At 42.3% G+C, this 19,661-nt stretch overlaps 1 protein-coding gene across 9 annotated transcripts in view; it reads right to left on the minus strand.

The window, feature by feature from the left end:
* Positions 1-19,054, minus strand: part of atp11c (ATPase phospholipid transporting 11C) — a 40,311-nt gene extending 21,257 nt beyond the window's left edge. For 6 of the 9 annotated variants that reach the window (XM_069171188.1, XM_069171181.1, XM_069171179.1 and 3 more), the window contains exons 1-4: positions 18,374-19,054; positions 9,245-9,358; positions 3,866-3,985; positions 2,271-2,360 (exon numbers count right to left, since the gene is read on the minus strand). In XM_069171188.1, the coding sequence (XP_069027289.1) occupies positions 2,271-2,360; positions 3,866-3,985; positions 9,245-9,295 (261 nt within the window). In that variant the 5' untranslated portion in view covers positions 9,296-9,358; positions 18,374-19,054. Of the gene's footprint in view, positions 1-2,270; positions 2,361-3,865; positions 3,986-9,244; positions 9,359-12,255; positions 12,638-18,373 lie in introns of those variants that run through there. The other 3 variants (XM_069171180.1, XM_069171186.1, XM_069171187.1) reach the window with 3 other exon arrangements.
* Positions 19,055-19,661: the final 607 nt, after the last annotated feature.

Here is a 19,661-nt window from a genome sequence, read left to right on the forward strand (position 1 = left end):
TTTAGTATCTGTTCATCAACAGTGACAGAAAAAAACAAAAAACCTAAAACACTGTTTTAAATTAGACTTGACAGGCTTCACAGACATTACAGTATCAAGGACAACCTTCTTTTATGGAAAAGGATGATTTTCCTAATTGACCTTTAATGAGTCATTAAAGTGTCAGTGCAATTTTTTTTATATTCATAGTTTTGTGCTGTGTTTTGTTTAATCCACCAATCACCAGGTGGTGTTTCCTTGTTCGGAAAGTTGATGGTTGTATTTCAGGAAGTGAAGCTTGATCAGTTCCAGGTGTTGTTGGCTAACAGTTTGTTTTTTTAAAATCCTGCTCAGCAACATACACCAGTTTCTGTTTTGCACAGCTGAGGAATACTCTCTTGTTTCATGTACAGCGTACAGTGAATAAAGACTGATGATCAGCAAATAATTAAATTAATGTGCATAATAAATAATGGACAAACTGGGCATATTGTTTGAAAGCATGTGTAACTATAATTCTCACAATAGCAGCACCTTAGTGTTTTTTTTTTTGTTGTTTTTTTTTTGGGGGGGGGGGGGTTATATATAAAGCAAATAGTATCTATCTGGGACAATGCAATCTTCTCAGAAAACTAAAATCTGCACCAAACCTTCAGCTACTGCACTTTTGCCAAAAAAAAACCACACCATTCTCCCACAGCTTGTGTTTTACAGTTTATCTGCACTGTATTTACTAAATCCCCAACAAACTTCCAAATGGCCAAATACCTTCCCTCCACTGCACCAAATACAAAGCCAAAAAAAAATCTCAGCAAAAGGAGTGAACTGGTGTACTGCTGCTGGTGTGATATCAGAGCAGCAGAGCAAAGCAGCACAAAGCCCTTCATCTGAGCCGGGAAGTGTGTCAGAGTGAGCGACAGAGAGAAGGTCTCCGGGGTCCCAGGGCAGCGCTGTGGGTCCTGGCGTCCTCCTACCCCTTCACCCTCTCTCCCTCTCTCCCTCCTATCACAGCTTCCCTGACTCTCTTACAGCGCAACCCATTCAATCAAATTCAAGCAAAGACATGCAGGGCTATTTATAGGAGAGAGTGGTGCTTTTTTATCAGCCTGTGTCTATTTGTGGCGCTCAGAAGTACAGAGGGCTTCCTGACTGCTGACGTCAGCAGTGCAGCGCTGCAGAGAGATGGGGGTTATGTGAGACAGAAAGGGAGAACGGGAGACAGAAAGATGTAGAGAAAGAGACCAGAATGACAATGTGAGACAAAAGAAGGACAGAATAGAGTCAGACATTTGGCTGTTGGTGGAGCATTTGCATGAAGCCACTCAGGGGAAATGAGAAGGTGTATTTTGGTCTATGTGATGCAAGTGCAAAATGAGAGTACAAGCTGTGTACCTGTTTCTCGCTCTGTGATATAATAGCGAGATGCATGGGAAAAGCGTAGTGCTTAGAATAAGGAGCCCCTCATGAGAGGCTGGATTAGTGGAGAAATGCCAACCACACTGCAGCTTGGGTAAACACCATCAGCAAACCCAGGACACCCACTGGCTCACATGTCATGTGCACAGGCACATACACATCCATACGTGTATTCACAAACATTTTACCACGCACCCTTGTGTGTAGATGCAGCAATAAGCAGCTTGTGTAAGTGATGCAAACACGCTTGGTGGTTTACTCCCACATAAGTGTGCTACATTAGCTCACGATAATTTCATACACTAGCTGTCAACTGAAATATCCATCAATTATATACATTAATTGAGGATGATACAGAGTTAAACCACACAAACTGAAAAGTAAAGGCTGAAGTGTCAATTGTAAATTGAAGCTGAAACAAAGGCTGGGGAAAATAAACACTGAGATTGACCTGCTTTACAGAAGTGCAAAATGTTCAACAACCTGTGGAGCTCGGGTCAAAGTTACTATCTGTTTTTTTCAAGACAACTTCTCAATACACACCCACGCACGCACACACACACACACACGCGCACACACACACACACACACACACACACACACACACACGCACACGCACGCACACACACACACACAGTTCAAGCTTTAAGGGGAAGCTGCTGCAATTTCACACCTGCCATGACCATGAAGCAAATGGACACGTTCTCACAACTTTGCAAACAAGCAACACCCCAATCATGTTGATGATACATAGTGTTGCCTGAAAAAACACAAGAGCTTCATACACAGGACCTGATTACACATCATCACAGTCCCATACACGAAGTCATAATTTAAAATGGTAAACAAACTTTTTTTTTTTGGGTTGCTCTTACCTGTACCAGGAAGATGATAAGGAAGTAGAAATTGGCAATTCTTCTAAACTGTTCAAAGAGGTTCTTTGGTAGAAAGTTCCAAACTGTATACTGTGGGGGGAAAAAAAGAAAAAAAACATGTATCTAAGCCGCAGAGAAATAAAATAGGTATTACACTTTGTGGACTGCTTTTATGCTGCTCTTTGCTCTCTAATGTTCCCATTCTGGCAAGATGTTTTTAAACCAAATTTAGGGAGGTTAAAGAAAGGCTTGGCATGGGGAGCGAGATTAGAGACATTCAATACGGCCAGACTCTTGCATATGTGTGTTATGTCTGAGCTGGGGAAGGAAAAGAGGAAGGCAACTTCAATAGCTTGGAGTCTCTGTTGTTTGTACTGCCTTGGGAGACAGCCCTTGGGGGACCACAGGTATTCCATTGATTCGGATAAGCGATTTATCTCCTTAATTTGGCTACCCTTGAACGCAGAGCCAATGAACTTATCAGGTTGGCGAGTGTTTTTTGTGCGTTTTGTTCCGTTTTAAGTGGCCGTGACTGCTGATACCATCGGGGCTGAAGCCACGCTTTTATCTGCTTAAAATCCCTGAGAGACGGCTCAACAATACCCCGCTGGTAGCGTTGTGCTGCGCAACAAAGTACCAGGGTGAAAAACACAAATCCAAACACATGCTTGCACGCAAACTTACACACACGCGCTTGCACGGAAACAGCACTAAGGCAGTGTTTATAAAGGGGAATGTCTGCACGGGGAGAGGGTTGAAATGCAGCGGCAGCAGAATGACCCGTCTCATTTTTCCAGAAAGAAAGGAGAGTGAAAGTAATGAGAAAAGGGGGGTGGCAGCAGTGGGGGTGGCTGAGTGTGGTGGTGCAGTAGTAAGGAGAGCGCGAGAGGAGAGGCGGAGATTGGTCATTGCAGAGTGCAAAAGCAACAGGATGATTGAGAGCAGATGCATGGAGGAGCATAAACACTACAGCTGGAGTAATTAAAGCCTGTTTACCCCGACTACTGGCAGAAGCCGATTGATTGGCCCTCCCTCACTGGGACCCTCTGCACCACTGTAAATCCTACAGCCATCTTACTCTCACACAACGCTTCCTCTTCCCCTCATCCCTTTCACCTTACATATCCATAACACAGCCAGCCAGCACCTGTCTGCACTTGGCGTTGACACAGGGCTGAGGGGTAAGACTTGGTGGTGGTGGTGGTGGTGGGGGGAGGGGGGGAATCAGTTGGACAGTCTATCGGAGCCCAGGGGAAACAACCAAATTGCCCACCCTTCAAGTACATTAATAACAGCCATGTATTTCACTGCCACAGTCAGTCCTCCCGTGACAGACAAATAATCGCCTTCTGTTGAGAGCCAAGACAAGTATGCGGAGAGGCAGTGGGAGGAGGAACGAAGAAAGGGAGACGCGGGAATGCTCGGGACTGTTCAAGAGTTCATTCTGCATTCAAAGTGTTAAGTAAGAGAAGAAAAATGCCTGAAGGCAGGGGAAGCACAGTACACAGATGAGCTGAGCAACAAACAAAGCTACATCAATTTCATTTCGCCGTATGACCACACGGCCCTGGCATATGCGCGAGTGCGTTTCTTACCTTGGACGACACAATCCTGTTATCGGAGAACTTGGGTGGAATGAAAGCCTCATTGGCAGGACATGACCGATGACCAACGTAGATAGTCCTACTGTCTACTCTTTTCTCATCACCACCAAGCTGGAGGAAAAAGCAGGACAAGGGGTGGGGATAGGAAGAGACAAACAGAGAAAGAAAACAGAGGACACGTTAGTTCTTCTCTTCATTTAATTCGACTAGATATTGTGCCAGCCCTGTTACATCTACAAACACTAAAATGTGCATCATACAAAGAACGGAAGTTACTTAAATGTGACCCATCATCTGAAGCATGGGGGAGGTAGAACAACTCAGTGGTGTCCTGTTATTTTGGGGGTAAACCTACAAACACAAAGGAGTTTTTGTTGCCATAAGAACTTTAGAGTCTGATTAGGTCTAAATTCCACTCAGAATTAGGAGATTAGAATTTCTACTGTGAAGCAGTAAATTAAAAAGACTTGAAAAGCCCCCACTGGAAAACTGTTGAGCACAAGCCAATAATTCAGGGCACAGACAAAGAAAAGTATGACAAGGGTCAGCAATGGTGATTGTATGGGGCAGCTATAACTTCATTTATTCTCTCCCATGTGGTCACTCATCAATGATAAACATAATAGATGTGTGCAGCCAGGAGAAAAATGCTTTGCTCAGATTTATAGGTTCAGCTTCTTTGTTGTGATTGAGGACGCATTGTGATATGGGTTATACACATATGCTTACGAGCACAGTAACTCAGGAACCGGGTCAGGAGCCAAAGGCGTGCTGGACTCACCTCAAAGTGAAGTGGCCAGGACATTCCTCTTCCATAAAAGGCAGGAAGGGTGAATCACAGAAGCCAGGTCGGTGTCATAACTTCAAAGGAGTACATAAATCTCCAAAACAATTATATAAACAAACCCAAAAAAGGAACAGAGACAGAAAAAGTAAAAGTGGTAAACTATCAGGGAGGCCTAGAGATTATTTGTCAGCCTCTTTTCTTATAGGAGCCAACATTTCGAAATTAACGTTCTTTTTATGGGTTGCGACATTTTTTTTATTACATTGTTCTGTAAAAAGTTATCAAGTTGAATTGTTATAATTTTATAACATTGGCCAAGATACAAGACTTAATGTAGATCAGTAACATCTGGCCAATACCCAGTCTGTTTCATAAGGCCATGATCAATGCCAATAATGATAATTAGATTAGTGCATTGGTACTGTGATGATTCACTGTCACTACACAGGAATTTTGTGCATCCAAATGTACAACTGCAGGCCAAACGCAACCTAAGAGATATGGCCTACACTTTTCTCTCAATGACCTCGGTTTCTTTCCTGACATCCCACACATGAGAAATCCTCAGGCTTCGGGTGGACAGCTACAACGACTGGAAGATCCCGATAACAGCAAAGCTGGTGTCCTGGTTCAACCTAAGTGACAGCATATTTGCCTCCACCTCCTCTTCTTTCTCACCCTCCAGCATGTTCCTTATCTCACAATGGATAAACACTTTTAAGGGTAAACTAACTGATCAGTCAATAAACCATTGAAGATATTACAGAGACAATGCAGAATCAAGTCATTATGTTCTTTATCTGCATACGTGTCTGCTGTTTATCATCAGATAGGCAGGGAAGTGGGGTTACAAAGATCAGGAAAAAAAAAAAAACTGTCCTTGTTTCAGGGATTATTTCAGGAAAAACTGAAGGAAAATGTATACTGCGAACATTCTTTTTTTTTTTTTTTTTTTTTAAATCTTCTCTACAATCTCTTGTACTGCATCACACTGGTTGTCAGACTGTCTGTCTCTCTGACCAATCAAAAACTATGTGCTATGGCAAGATGCTAGACAATTACTGGCCTCATTATCATCCAAAACGGGAGAAGCTTGGCTCCTAACTGTTCCTGGAACTACACGATGAGCATGTGGCATCTAGAGCTGCAACAATTACTTGATTAATTGATAAATTGAGCGACAGAAAATTAATCGCCATCTATTTTTCAGATTAACCGATCGTTTTGAGTCATTTAAAAAAAAAGAAAAGAAAAAAAAGAAGAAAGAAAGTTAAAATCTTCTGATTCCAGATTGTTAAATGTAAATATTCCTCCGTGATAATAAACTGAGCCTTGCGATAGACTGGCGATCTGTCCAGGATGTACCCTGCCTTTGCCCAAAGTGAGCTGGGATAGGCTCCAGCCCCCCGTTACCCTGTTCAGGATGCAGCGGTATAGATAATGGATGGATGGTAAACTGAATATCTTACAATGTATACAATGCACATCCTCAACTCAATTTGAGTGGATTTAAGATCCATCTGCTGTTGTTATCATTTTAATAAGTGAATATGTCTTTCAAAAGACCAAATGATGACACCTTACCCATGCGCTCTCTCATTCCATCTCACACTTCGACCGATTTCTACTTTCAATCAGGGAGAAACACTTATATTTTATACTACATACTATGCATATTACATACTTATTATTACATTCTTAGTTCAAGTACAAGTTGTGCAGCCATTACTGTGTGAGTAAATTATTAAGGTTATGCTGGCAGGAGATCTTGTTTTATCTAACATAAAGACCAGCAACATGTGGGTTGAGGGAACAGATTACCATGAACATCTGATTCTGCACAAACACCAGGGAACATGTGAATTACAGCCACCTGGACAGCAAGCTGCCCAAAGTCTGTTTCTGACAAGAAGTTAGATCAAAGTAGCATCAAACACTAAGTTGGAAGCCTAATTTATGCATGCGAGGATAAAAACACATCCTACATAACTCCATTTCATGCAGTCCTTTGTTTCTCGTTAATAACACAAAATAAGGGCCAAATGAGTCATACTAATTCGGAAATACTTCCCATCTTCTTTCCAGTCCGGGCTACAGAAGGGAGCCAACAGGCTTACATAATGCTCCCTTATGCATGAGCAGCCATGTTCACACCTCAGTATGGATCGTCAACTTTACCATCCATCCCCTACTCCGCTCAGCACACACGGACACTCCTTTACCAGGACCGGACTGACCTGGCTGCCAGAGAGTGAGGACGAAAAACTGAGAGTGGGAGGAAGAGCGAACGTGAGAGAGAGAGAGAGAGAGAGAGAGAGAGAGAGAGAGGAAGTAAAACAGGATCCAAGGACGCAGGCACATCTAGGTTTTCTAAATCAACAACAACCAGCTCCCAGGAGCAGTAAGCCAAGAACACCCCTGTGGAGTACCCTTGTTCATTTATTTGAATCGGATGCAGTGACTCTGAAGTTATCCTCTGTGTACTCTAAATGCAATGCAGGCATTCCACACAGACAATCCTGTGAACAACCAATATAACATGAGGTAACAATGTTGGACAACACGTACAAAGGGCTGTGCAGATAAAACATAAAATGCAAGTAAAGGCGCCATCTACAAACCAAATTAGCTTTTAGTCAAAGTACATGTGAAGGGCTCTGACTTCTACTTCAGGGTCACAGTTCAAACTGCCAACAGTATTAGTTGGCTGGCTTTCACTTTCACTTGTGCCCATCTCTTAAAGATTGATTATGCACAAGAGCCTCGCTAATGCATACAGTTTCAAGGTCACAGGCCAATCAGATAAACAATCGCTAGATTTTATGCAGACTAAGCCGACACTGCTGCTCACAAGCTGCACAACAACCCACATAAGGAAGCACTTGGCCGCAGTGAGGCTATAAAAAAAAGAAAAAGAGATGTTGATATCTACACGCACATAACTCGTGCTAAGAACTATTCTATAAAAATGAGGAAGCAGTCTTTGCCCTGGGGTTCGAAAGATAAGAAGAGCACTATTGAATGGCCATCGATTTAGTGGTGGATTCACTGTGAAATATAATAGGGGTCAGCCGATGGGGTCCACTTCATTTTTGAGAAGTTACGTGAATGCAATGCTCATTTTCAAAATAGCGGGCTAAGGGCCACACGAAAAATGCTAATGCAAGGAAAAATAGAACTGGTTGCATTTTCTTTACTTCATTGTCAAAGGTCAAACAAAGCCATTCGATGCCAATGATGTTAGTCACTAAAAGCATAGAGTCGAGGGCCGGTGTGTCAATATCAGACAGTAGATTCATTCTTAATGAAAGAGCATCAGCTACAAAACATGGAGATCAATAAAGCAAACATCCAGTGCTGAATTGAGCTGAGATGTAATTGCTCAGTCAAAACTAAATGGTGCATTAGAGAATTGAGTAAGGCTGAAACTTTACATTAAATTATGCTGTAAATTGAATTATGCACACATTGTGAAATGAGCACAGACCAGGATGTGTGCGTGTGGTGGTAGGGGGGTAAGAGGGTGGGGGGGGTGCACGCTCCACTGAGAGCAGGGGGAATGTAAGACTGCATTCAGCTGCTGCCAAACTCCCAATGATGAATCTGGTCTGATGACACGGCGTCCTGTCGCACCATCTCACTATTCAGTGACTATCCAGTTTGTCACAATCTGCACGCTGTTTGCTGAACAAACAGCCTGAGTAACCAGAAAATTACAAGAACCTGTTCACTGTAGTACAATCTAACACAACAATTACTTTCTGATAGAAAATAATATTTTATATATGTATATATATATATACATATATATATATATATATATATATATATATAAAGTTGCATTGGATGGCATTATAAATCCTTTGTGTCGGCAAGGCCGATAGACAAACAGTTGCAACTTAATATGCTGTTGTTCAACTAAGCAATCAATCAAACAGTCGTTTCAGCTCTAATAACAACACAACCAAGTCCACAGAGGGTCAGAAGTGATAGTGTAAAGGAACCTGTTAAAGTGAGATTCCTTACAAACTTCATGCCATAAGACACCCATAGCTCCAAATACATGATCCATCTATCAAAATCCAACATCAGCTCTGTAAGCCCCACCTGGAAAGTTCCTGAGCCTTCAGAAAATACCACGCCCTGAGCTGGGACCTTTTCGGGAATAAAACTGTATTTCCTGAAATTCATTTAAACCCGGTTGTTTCGGTGGAGTTTTAGATGAGGGAACAGAGTTCCTCTAAAGCAGAGGTCTCCAACCATTTTTTTTCTCTGACAGCTACTTTGACATAATTAAAGTGTCAGAGAGCTATCCATGTAGCTCTCGGACAATGTAACATTTACTCTCATAGCTGAGGTCAACCAAATCAGCTCACAAGCTACTGGTTGGAGACCCCCGCTCTAAAGGTTCCTGTTGTCCCTCTGAAAGTTCTTACAGTGGAAATTCACCTATGTACAACCCTCAGGTGACATGTGAATCACACAAGAATAAAACAACAAATCCAGTTTTCCTTGACATCCCCCTTCTTCACAGACATAAACATGTTGCCTTTTACGGCCTGCAAGCCTGTCAGAGAACATACCATTACTGGTTCTGGCTCGCAGGACTGCAAAGTATGTTTTGATGCTTGCATCTTCAGTTGCTAAGCTTGGCGTCAAGGTTTAGCTGAAGTGTGGCTCCAGAAGCTTGCATGTGTCTATGTCCAGATGAGGGGTAGAAGATGACACCGTGGCGCGTGGAAGGAAAAAAAAAAATTAAAAATGAGCTTGTGATAGCAAGTGTGACAGCGATACAGGCAGTATTATTTACCCTGACAACAATAGATTTTGTGGTCAAACCAAATCGATGCTGTTACTTTTTCTTACAAAAGTGCTGGAGCAAACTGGTGGGGAAAAAACAAGCTCAAAAGAATGCAGTGCATTCAGCTTTGTTCTCATCAGTCTGCTTTTGCGATTTTGTAACGTTGTGTACAGAGGACAAAATCACTAAGCTCTTCCAGTACAGGGCGCAGGAGCTGTGCCGTTAAGCTTAAAAAAAAATCCACTCAGGAAATCTACTTAAAAACATTTAATGAAGTGTGAGGGAGCTGTGCAAATAGGAGAGAGCACAGGGGACCAATGCTTGAACTTCTTTATATCCTGCACATGTACCTACAACAATGTGCACAACACTGAGAATGACAGAGTCTTTGTTAAGTTCATGTTCCCATTCGACTTTAGTTTCCATTTCATGTCATTCTCTGGACAAAAATTAACCAAGCGCCTTACAATGTTATTTCTTATGCAGTTAAACACACTGTGTGTGTGTGTGTGTGTGTGTGTGTGTGTGTGTGTGTGTGTGTGTGTGTGTGTGTGTGTCAGGCTTACAATAACATACAACAATAACCGCTCCTACTGCGTCTTACCTAACCTATCAGGTTTTATGAAATGTCTTTCCTGCCATTTAATGTGATGCTTACTTGTTGTTGTTCCTCTCACCACAAAGAAGAGGAACTATGAGTAGAAGTAACAAAATATCATCACGATATTTCAGCAATTTTCTTGCCGATTTGAAAAAAATACTGAAAAATGTTTTGTTACTAATTTCAAGAACATAAAACTGCAACAAAACAAATGATTAAAGTTGTATATGTCAGCAAAAATGTAACAGTATGACCTGAAATATTCATTATTCTTATCCAAAGCGAACATATTGTTGTGGTTCTCTGTACATCTAATCTTTTGTTGCCAAACCACTGAAGTCAAGCCCCTTTTTATGAGAAGTAATTCCTCCACTGTGAAGCCGCTTTTACCCACGCTTGTTTTTGCCATGCGGAAGTTACGCCACATAATGGGTATGCCATCATCATTAGGTCAACAGGTCGGAATAACGCCAAATCCCAATATGCATTTTTCTTTATCACATAAAAAAAAATCATATCAATATCATCGTGAACGATAAGGCCCACCCCTAGTCCCGGGAGAAGATGTATGGCATTACATATTAAATACTGGCCTAAAGTTGAAATGGTGTTCTGAGAGTAATGGAATACATAAATGCCAGTGCAGATGTTTAACCGCCAGTAAACCGTTTCAAGAAATGGTAATGATAACAGTAAAAACAGCCTAACAGCAACATAAAGTTGCCGTTATGACAGGCTGAATAGAGTTGAGTGATGAATGTTTGAATGCAAGGGGAAAGATGCATGTGTTGAGTCAATGCTGTTAGTCACTGCAGCACTCTCTCTTCTCTCTCTAGTCTCTCTCTATTCTCTCTCCCACTTGCCTGCCCTATTCCAGCATGCTCACTGTGCTTCACTAATTGTAACTCTCTCAGTTTTGATTACACATCCAAGTTCTCGTTGCCTCGACTGCAGAGAATTTACAGAGGCTACATTATCTTTTTAGGAACATTTAGCACAAAGGCACATTCACATCAAACCAAAATTAAAGGTTCGTCACTACAAGGACTTCAAGAAGTACTTCCCTCTTTGTTGCGTTTGCTTTGCAGCAAACACGTTTTTAATTAAGCTATTTTACGTAGGCTAATTTGTCTAATTTCAGCACAAAAATCCTTTGTGATATTTGAGTATAATGGCCATTCAATAAATCCTTTTCATCTGAAAAATATAACTAGAACTTACTTTACTCAGTATTCAGGAAGCCATGCTACCTCACTTGAAAATAATGTCAAACATATAACATTTTCTACACTCCATTTTCAGATTGCAGTGAGTTTTACATATATTTTCTAAAGAAAGGTTTTTCCTCTATATATCTGCATCGAATAAATATTATTAGTGTGCATCATCAAAAAATACAGAGATTCTCTATGCAATTGTAGAAATATCTATATCTTGTTCAATTAGTAAGCTTCAAGCTTTGCTCAGAAATGCAATATAACTAGTTGCTAAATGACCAAATTGTTTATTACTACTGTAGGAGTTGTAGTTTTAAGGTCTAATATATCATGTTTACGAAATATTTATGTTAAGATATTAGCTTTAGTAGTCTTCTCCTTTCCTTCATGAGCAGAAAATCGCTCCAGTTAAAAAAAAACAATGAATAGAATATATTGATGAGAGCCAGGTTGTTGCTGAAGAGAAAGCAAGCACGCTCAGATCAAACTTACTTATGCACAACAGGTAAAAACAAATACCTGTCTGTTTACGTTGAGTTAAGCAGGCTGACTAAGTTGAGAGACCTTCCTTGGGGCATAACAGTTCAACAAATGTCAAAGACTATTTTGGACTGGCAATAAATAAAATTACAAGGCTGTTAGCAGAGATTACTATTTCTTCAATTTCCTTCTACTTTGTCAAATCACCATTCGAAGCACCATTCATGTCATATAGAAGCAGGTCAAGGTACTTCGCATCGTAAAACAACAATTCAATCGCGTGAAAAAAAAAAAAAGAAGCTTAAAAGAACATTTGACAGTTGAACAGATTTGGGCACAAAGCAACAGACCTCAACATACTGAAATGTAGTTAACAAATTGAGCCTCTGAACAAAATCCACATTATTGTTAGTTAATAACAGTACAACACAGACAGCTACCAAATCAATGAAAAGCCGAGACATTACTCTGTAATGATACTATAACAGGAGTTACCTCCATTATGGATTCACCCACACTTGGCCTAAGACCCCATATCAGAGGCTCTCCTCTGGCCGCTGTTTGCACACAGTGATGAATAGCCTCACAGGGTAATAGTCCAACTTGAACTGAGGGCTGATCCTAAGGAGCTGTTGTGTATAGGCAAAGGCTCATTGTTCTACGAGCATCCCTGCAGCTGTACAAGACACAGAGTGTACTGTACCATGGGCTGGTACTGGCCTACATTACACTGTGTCCCTCGACAATGGGGAGGAGGGGAAACTCATCTAGACCTCGCACTGGGAGCTGCTTCCTCAATCATTTGGTCGACTCAAAAAGCCACAGACAGATATTGTTTTAACTTGTGTTAGCCAACGATGATTAAAATGCCAAATGTCTAAAAACCACTGACATTTTGTGAGCAGGTAACAGGTGGCCACGAGATTAAAGGCTTTCCCCAAACCGAGGAATGAATTGTTCATTGGTTTCTGTTTGTGTAATGTGCAACTGGAAAGACTACCTCGGCTATTGTTTGACACCACAGAAGAGGACAAAAAAAATGTTGTAGAACACAATAAATGACCATAGATTTTACAAGAGGAAATGTGTAAGCAAGTCACACAATGCTGACAGAGGTCTGCGGTCAGTCATGTATCTGAGGCACGCTGTTCCTCTGAATAGAATGTAACAAAAGACCACACGGAAGACAAGAATGTAGTCTAAACTTCACGTGATGAATCTAAAAATAATAAGATTATATATATTCACCAAGCAAGATATCTTTCCACTGGTTTATAGTCATAAAACATATTTACTGAGGCTTTGGTTTTAAGATTAGATATCACTCCACCTTCTGAACTTTATCCCATAGGACCAGTTAGTTCACTAAATTCAAGGAGAGGATGACAAAAGTGCATTATTTTCTGGGGCTCTTATGGAGAAAACCTCCACGTTTTGTGTTTTAAGGCGAGGAAAAGCGAGCCCATTTCGAGCTGCAGCATAGTCACACTTTAATCTATAATTAAAGAGAATTTAAAGTAGTGTAGCCTTAAATGGAGTATGGTTTTTCCAGCCAAGTGCACACACTCTCTGTGCTCTCTGTTTGTATGCGTGTGACAAATCACCAGATGCAGCTACTTAGATGAAGGTGCTTGATCCAGCTGCTTTTTTTTCCATGTCGAGTATGGGTAACTAAACTGCACAACTCTACAATGGTTTTATCCCGCCCCACCACATCTGGCAGGGAGCCATGCGATACCAACAAAAAGGCATTTACAGTACATGCTAATGCTGACGAGCTTTAAAAAAATCTCCATCTCAGCTACAGCCCGACTGATGACATTATCTTTAATAATGTACCAGGCTACACTGGCCGTAATTGCCATTCGATTAATTATCCTGAGACAGTGCAAAGGAGGGCAACAAGACTAATGGCAAAAATCAATGTGGCCTTTTGCTTCCGCTGCTTCGAGGCCATGGTAGATTTGGGTTTTTCCCCAACCAGCGTTTCCTCCCACTGAACTGTGACCACGTTAAAAAGACTCCTTTTTCTCCTTTCCACTGAGCAACACCGCCTGCCTACCTTTGGAGTTTGCCGTTGAGGTAATCATTGTCGGCTGTTTCTTAACCCGGGTTTCGGGTGCGTGGAGGGGAGGGGGGGGGGAGGGGGCATTCGCATGTCTTCGAGCTCTCGTTAAATCTTCACATGGTGCGCCTCTTTTCTCTGTGTCAGCGAGTATACCCTATCATTTCAGGTGACTACGAAAAACTGGGTTGATGAAACATCACAGATGCTGATGTTCCCCCCCCCCCCCCCCTTCCTCCGTGCTCAGACACAGAGAGTGAGGCGTAGACACAGACGGGAAAAAAAACACACACACACACACACACACACACACACACACACACACATCTAAGCATTCTCTTCACATCTCACTGCGAAGGCTTTCCGAGTAATGCTCGAGCTGGAGCATGGCACAGAAAATCTCTGGATGAGCCTTTATACATATATGGATGATGAGGATGCATTTTGAGTGCCACTAGGCTGGCGAGGATACTTGGGTCAGGAAAGGGAGGAGCAATGTGAGGAGAATTCAAAATAAATGAAGCAACCTGAATTATTTAGAGGTACAAACTGAGAATTCAATCTAGCTCTTAAGAGGAAGTTGAAAATTGCCACAAAAAGCCATCCATGGCCCCCTTATATCCAACCTAAGCCGCCCACTCCAATGTTATCCACTACAGGAAGCCTGAAAGAGTCTATCCATTAGGTGGAGAAAGAGATGGAGAGGTGCAAAGAGGCTACAGGTCCACCCCCTGGTTTCACTCCAGTTTCTCGGGTTTGAGTTACGCAGGGCTTTCCTGCCTCCCACACTATATTTCATCAGCCCGCTCTGCCACAGCCGGCCGTTTATTCCTCCACACTATCTCCCTCCCCATGCTAAATATATTTATTATCCCGCCGTGTGTTGCAGATGAGCTCCTTTGGCTGTGTTTCCATTATTGGGCATGGTACAGGAGGCCAGACGGAGAGGAAGGAAGGAAGGGAAAGAAATTAGAGTAAGCAATTCTGTTCGCCGGCCGGTTCGCGGCTGCAAGACTAATGGCAGCAAAACTGAGCACAGTTCTGATCAATACGCATCTCTCCTAATCAAACAGGCCCGATAAATCAAACGGCTTTACATGCCTTGTATGGTCTGTGGCCCTCGCATGCACTCTTACCCCAACTGCTTACACAAAAGTGACGAGTCCATTTGAAAAGTCATCCGTTACTAAAAGCCTCTAATATGTGTCCAACAGGAGCTACTGGCTGCTCCCAGATGTAAGCATGTAGAAATAAGACTGACATGAAAAAATATATTTGAAATAGGATGGAAAATTAAGCAAAAAAATACAATATGACACAAGCATGAGGCACATTTTATCTTATTGAATGCCAAAAATGCTGCATACTAGACTGACTGTGTGAAGTATTGTCTTTTACTGCAGAATGAAACATTAGCTTCCATTTAGAATAGCAACATTGGATAAAGAGGAAGGAAATATATTTAAGCCAGTGTATTTACGACGGCGAGAGGATTTGTGTGGACATCACAAACGTGCAGCTGCCCTTGGCTGACCTGAGAAACCAGTTTGCCGAAACCCGGGGCTTCAAAACACATTTAACATGCAATCCTTCAAACCCCTCACACATAACAACATCTCTTGCCCAGTAAGGGCCTGATTACTAGTGCTGGGGTCACAGGCAAGCAGAGACAGAGCTAAAGCAGGCAGGCAGGCGTCAGTACATCAACCTGCAGCTGCATGGAAAGACTGGAGAGATGGAGTGGTGAAATCCTTACGGAAGCCTTGAAAACACAACTGAACTGGCGGTTAAATTGTATAAATTTCACATGACATCCTGCTTAGAAATCAGAATCCAACCCAAATGGAAAACCCGCAAAACTTCTTCACCAGCAGCTGATCATTATTTTCATCAACAACTAATCTGCCAATTGGTTTCTTGCTAAATCATTTTTTTTATATAAAATGCGAGAAAATAAAGTCCAAAGGTTTTCACATTGTCTTTCACATAAGACAAAAAGGCGAAAAAAAATGGCCCAACTGGAAAGCTGCAAGTGGAGAATTTTGGCTCAAATGATTAAGTCGTATTAAAAATGCTTGTTCAATAAATAAATTCAATGACAAATAATTCAAGCGCAATGTTCTTCTATTATACAATCCTGATACAATGGAATTCTGTTAAGAGTCAACATGTTTACTTCCTGCTTTTGTAAAGGGTAAATACCCCTGCAGAGCTTCCATCCTCTAACCAACGTGTGCAAGACAGATATATTTAACACGAGTCTGGGTGTCATTCACTACTGAGCAGGAGTATTTGCTATAGTACCGTAACAGAATCCAAATATAAAGCAGAAACTTCACATCTTTGATTTTAACTCAGCTAGTGAGTAGGAAGAGCTATACTAGTTACCATGGTGCAAAAAAAAAAAAAATTTAAAAAAAGATACTGAGGTGCTCAAGGCAGGGGATCCCACAACCCACAATGAATACTATCACATTTCCGCCAGGCTTCAGCTCTCTCAGATCACACTGTTGCCTTCAAGGGCTTGAACAAACATCAAAAGGCAACCGTGTGATTTTGCATTCCTGTCAAGAGCATTACAACCTCTGGAGCCCCCCCCCCCCCCTCCTCCCCCCGATGAAAAACCCTGCCCCGCTCGTTCCCACAGCCATCTTTAATGAATTTCCAAAGACACACTCGGGGTTTAGTGGCACAGCGCATCATAGTGGGAGAGTCGAGAGAAACATGAGGCTTTCCTCTGTGCCTTTTGGGATGAGCAATCCCTCTCCCCCTTCTTTTTCTATCTTGCTCCCTCTTCATGATGCACGTGTACCTCCCGTGGGCAAAGGGAGGGTGGTGTGAATCAGGCGGCAGAGAGCCAGAGCCGGAGATAGCAGCACTGTGTGCATCAATGACAGTGTGGCTGGCTGCTCTGCACAAAATATTATTTACAGCTCACACTGAAGAGAAATTACAGCAGCAATCCTCTCCAGAAGCGGGAAAATCAGCTGACCTGGCAACACTTAGAGAGAGGCCAGGAGGAGGGTCAGGCACTATAATTATTATATTGCTTCTCCTTATTCACTGTCGCTATCTATACTGCTCACATAGCGTGTGGGGGGGATTCAGCCTGCGGGTGACAACAGGTTACTGGTGCATTAGAGGATGATAAAGAAGCAGCAAAGGCGGTTTAGCGTTCATAAACCTGGCCTTGCAGATAGTTACTCCACTTTCAAACTAGCCTGCTCGTGATGGAGGAGGGCAATGAAACCGATGGATGAACTTTAAAAGGGTAAGCTGACCGATCTTGAAATATGATGTCGAAGCATTTTTATGCTGGCAAAACACCAACTTCTTGTACTGAACAAATTTGATGGCTAACCACTAAGTGGCAACCATTTAGGGCAATCACGAGATGCGGAACATTTTGTGATACGAGTGAAGGCGATAACGTATGTTGCAATATGTTTTAGTGCATTTCCTTTTTTTGACTGCAGATTATGTCAACAAAAGAAAACTTTGTCAACGTCTGTTTTATAGAATAAAGTTTTCAGTCTATTCGTCTCACTTCATTCATTTTTATTGCAGCAAAAGGGGATTGTCAAGCAGACAGGCGGACCACAATTGTCATAACTAGCTGTCAAAAATGTTGCATGCACCTGACAATGTTGTTTTTTTCATCTATACTTTGCTACCGTGTAGTGATTCCCTAATGCCGCGCAAAATACTACATTAACACTATGCTGTATCAATCCCCCCCCCCCCCCCCCACACATCTTTTACACTACACAAAAAATGGGAATGTACAGTAATTAAAAGTCATTATAATATATACAAAAGACGGATTAGCCATTTTTCTGGTCAGTGATTAATCTGTTGAATATTTTGTTCTCTATTAACCGATCACTCGCTTTGGTTTATGACAAGATAAAAATGCCGATCACAAGTTTTGCAAGTCTTTAAATGTGTGCTCTGAGCAACTGTCCGATATCACAAGATGTTCTTTATAACAGTATGTAAATCTTCGCGGCTTGCATAACTTGAGTGCATATTTTTGAGCATTTAGGACCCCCAGAGGGAAGCAGCCCACATCTCTGGGAACAGGTTTAGGCGCCGTCTTTTTTTTTTTTTAAATGAGCTTGTGGTTTCCAAGTTGTTTCACAGGCACCAGGCGGAAATCCTGAGTTTAGAGCAGCGGTGGCCGCGTGTGCCCCGAGAGATGAGTCGTCTTTAAGAAAGAAGAAAAAAAAAAAGAGAGCCGAGCTTGACATCCAACTCTCATCTGTCGTGACTTCCTTGCCCAGAAAAGAACTTACCTTAGCGCTGAAAGCTAACGACAGGCTCGGGCTGACGGGAGAGCACGTGAAGTGAGACAACAGCTGTTGTGAAGTAACAAGTTCCTTATAAGCTGGATGCTTTCTCTCACGCGTTTACAGGGTGGTGGTGGTGGGTGGTGGTGGTGGTGGTTGGAGGCATTGTCAGGGCACAATCACAGCGGTTAAAAATGCTAGCAGGATGTCATAAGCTAACTGCGTGTGCGTGCGTGTTGATGCCCAAAAGCACACATACCAAACGGTTCAGTCGTCTCCGCAGCATCTTCTTCTTCTTCTTCTTCTTCTTCTTCTTTTTTTTTGGATTTCGCAACGCCGACGAGAACTCCTTGCGGTTCAAACGAAGACGCCTCCGGGGGCTCTGCTGCAGCTCCTCCGTGGAAAATAACTTCACATGTATGTTTGAGTTGACCCGCTAGCTCCTCAGCTATCTGCCCTCTCCTCTAACGTTACTTCTGGCTGTGTGAAATGCCGCAGCGACGCTACATCGTTTCCATTTTGGTTGATTTCGGTATCTTCGCATTTCTCTCGCTCCTGTAATATATATATATATTTATATATTTATTTTTTTTTTTTCCGCGTTGCGGTGCACTAGTCGCGCTTCCCGTTGCTGAAGGCTGAAACAGTCGCTGACATTTCTCTCCGTGCCCTGTTGCTCGGACTCATCTGTCGCTCTCGGGTCCTTTTCCTTTCCTTCCCCACCGCCCCCCTCCCTCCCTCCCTCCCCCGCTGACTCTGAAACTGCCCCGTCGACACGGTGAAAACTTAACTTCTCCTCGTCAGGTCCCTGCGCACGGCACGGCACGGTACGGTACGGCTCGGGGCTCGGCACGGCTCGGCTCGCCCTCCCTGTCAAACAGTTTCCACTCTAACAAGCGGCAGCAGCAGCAGTTCCCACGTTCACTGGCTCCACCCGGCGAAGGTGCGGCGACTGCCACTCGCGTTGCATTATGGGTAATGCTGTCTAAAGCGCTATCATCTAAAATCCAAATTATTATTATTTATTTATTTATTTTTTTGTATGTTCGCAGAGGAGCGTGACAAAAGTAGCTTATTTGTGACTGCAATCCGAGGATGACCGAGGTACGAACAGAAATCTCCAAATGATGGTCTATATCAGGGGTGGTGGGGCAATTCATTTTCCCCCAGGGGGCCCTCATGAGAAACTGGGACTGTTGCGGAGGGCTGAACTCAATTCTGCTCAATATGAATTTTTATCTCTTTAGAAAAAGCAGTAAATTGTATGGTTGTTGTTTTTTTATTAGCTGCTACTGGTAGTAGTAGATGTTACAATTAGGCTCTTAAAATGTGGTGCAAGCATTTTAAAAACGTCAATATTATATCACTATTCACGAAAAAGATTTTGAAAATGAGCATATTTTTGCAGTATTTCAAAGAAAAATATACAAAAATGTGATAAGTGCTATTGATATTTTGTTTGTAGTGTAATTACCTCATGTGCTGTTTTTCCAGTTATTTGTTTTTGTTCAGTGAGAGAAGGGTTAGGTATTTTTCGGTTGTTTGTT

The sequence above is a fragment of the Embiotoca jacksoni genome, unplaced genomic scaffold, assembly GCF_022577435.1.
Source record: "Embiotoca jacksoni isolate LCO1_2020_lvr unplaced genomic scaffold, fEmbJac1.0.p SCAF_5, whole genome shotgun sequence".
NCBI lineage: Eukaryota > Metazoa > Chordata > Actinopteri > Embiotocidae > Embiotoca > Embiotoca jacksoni.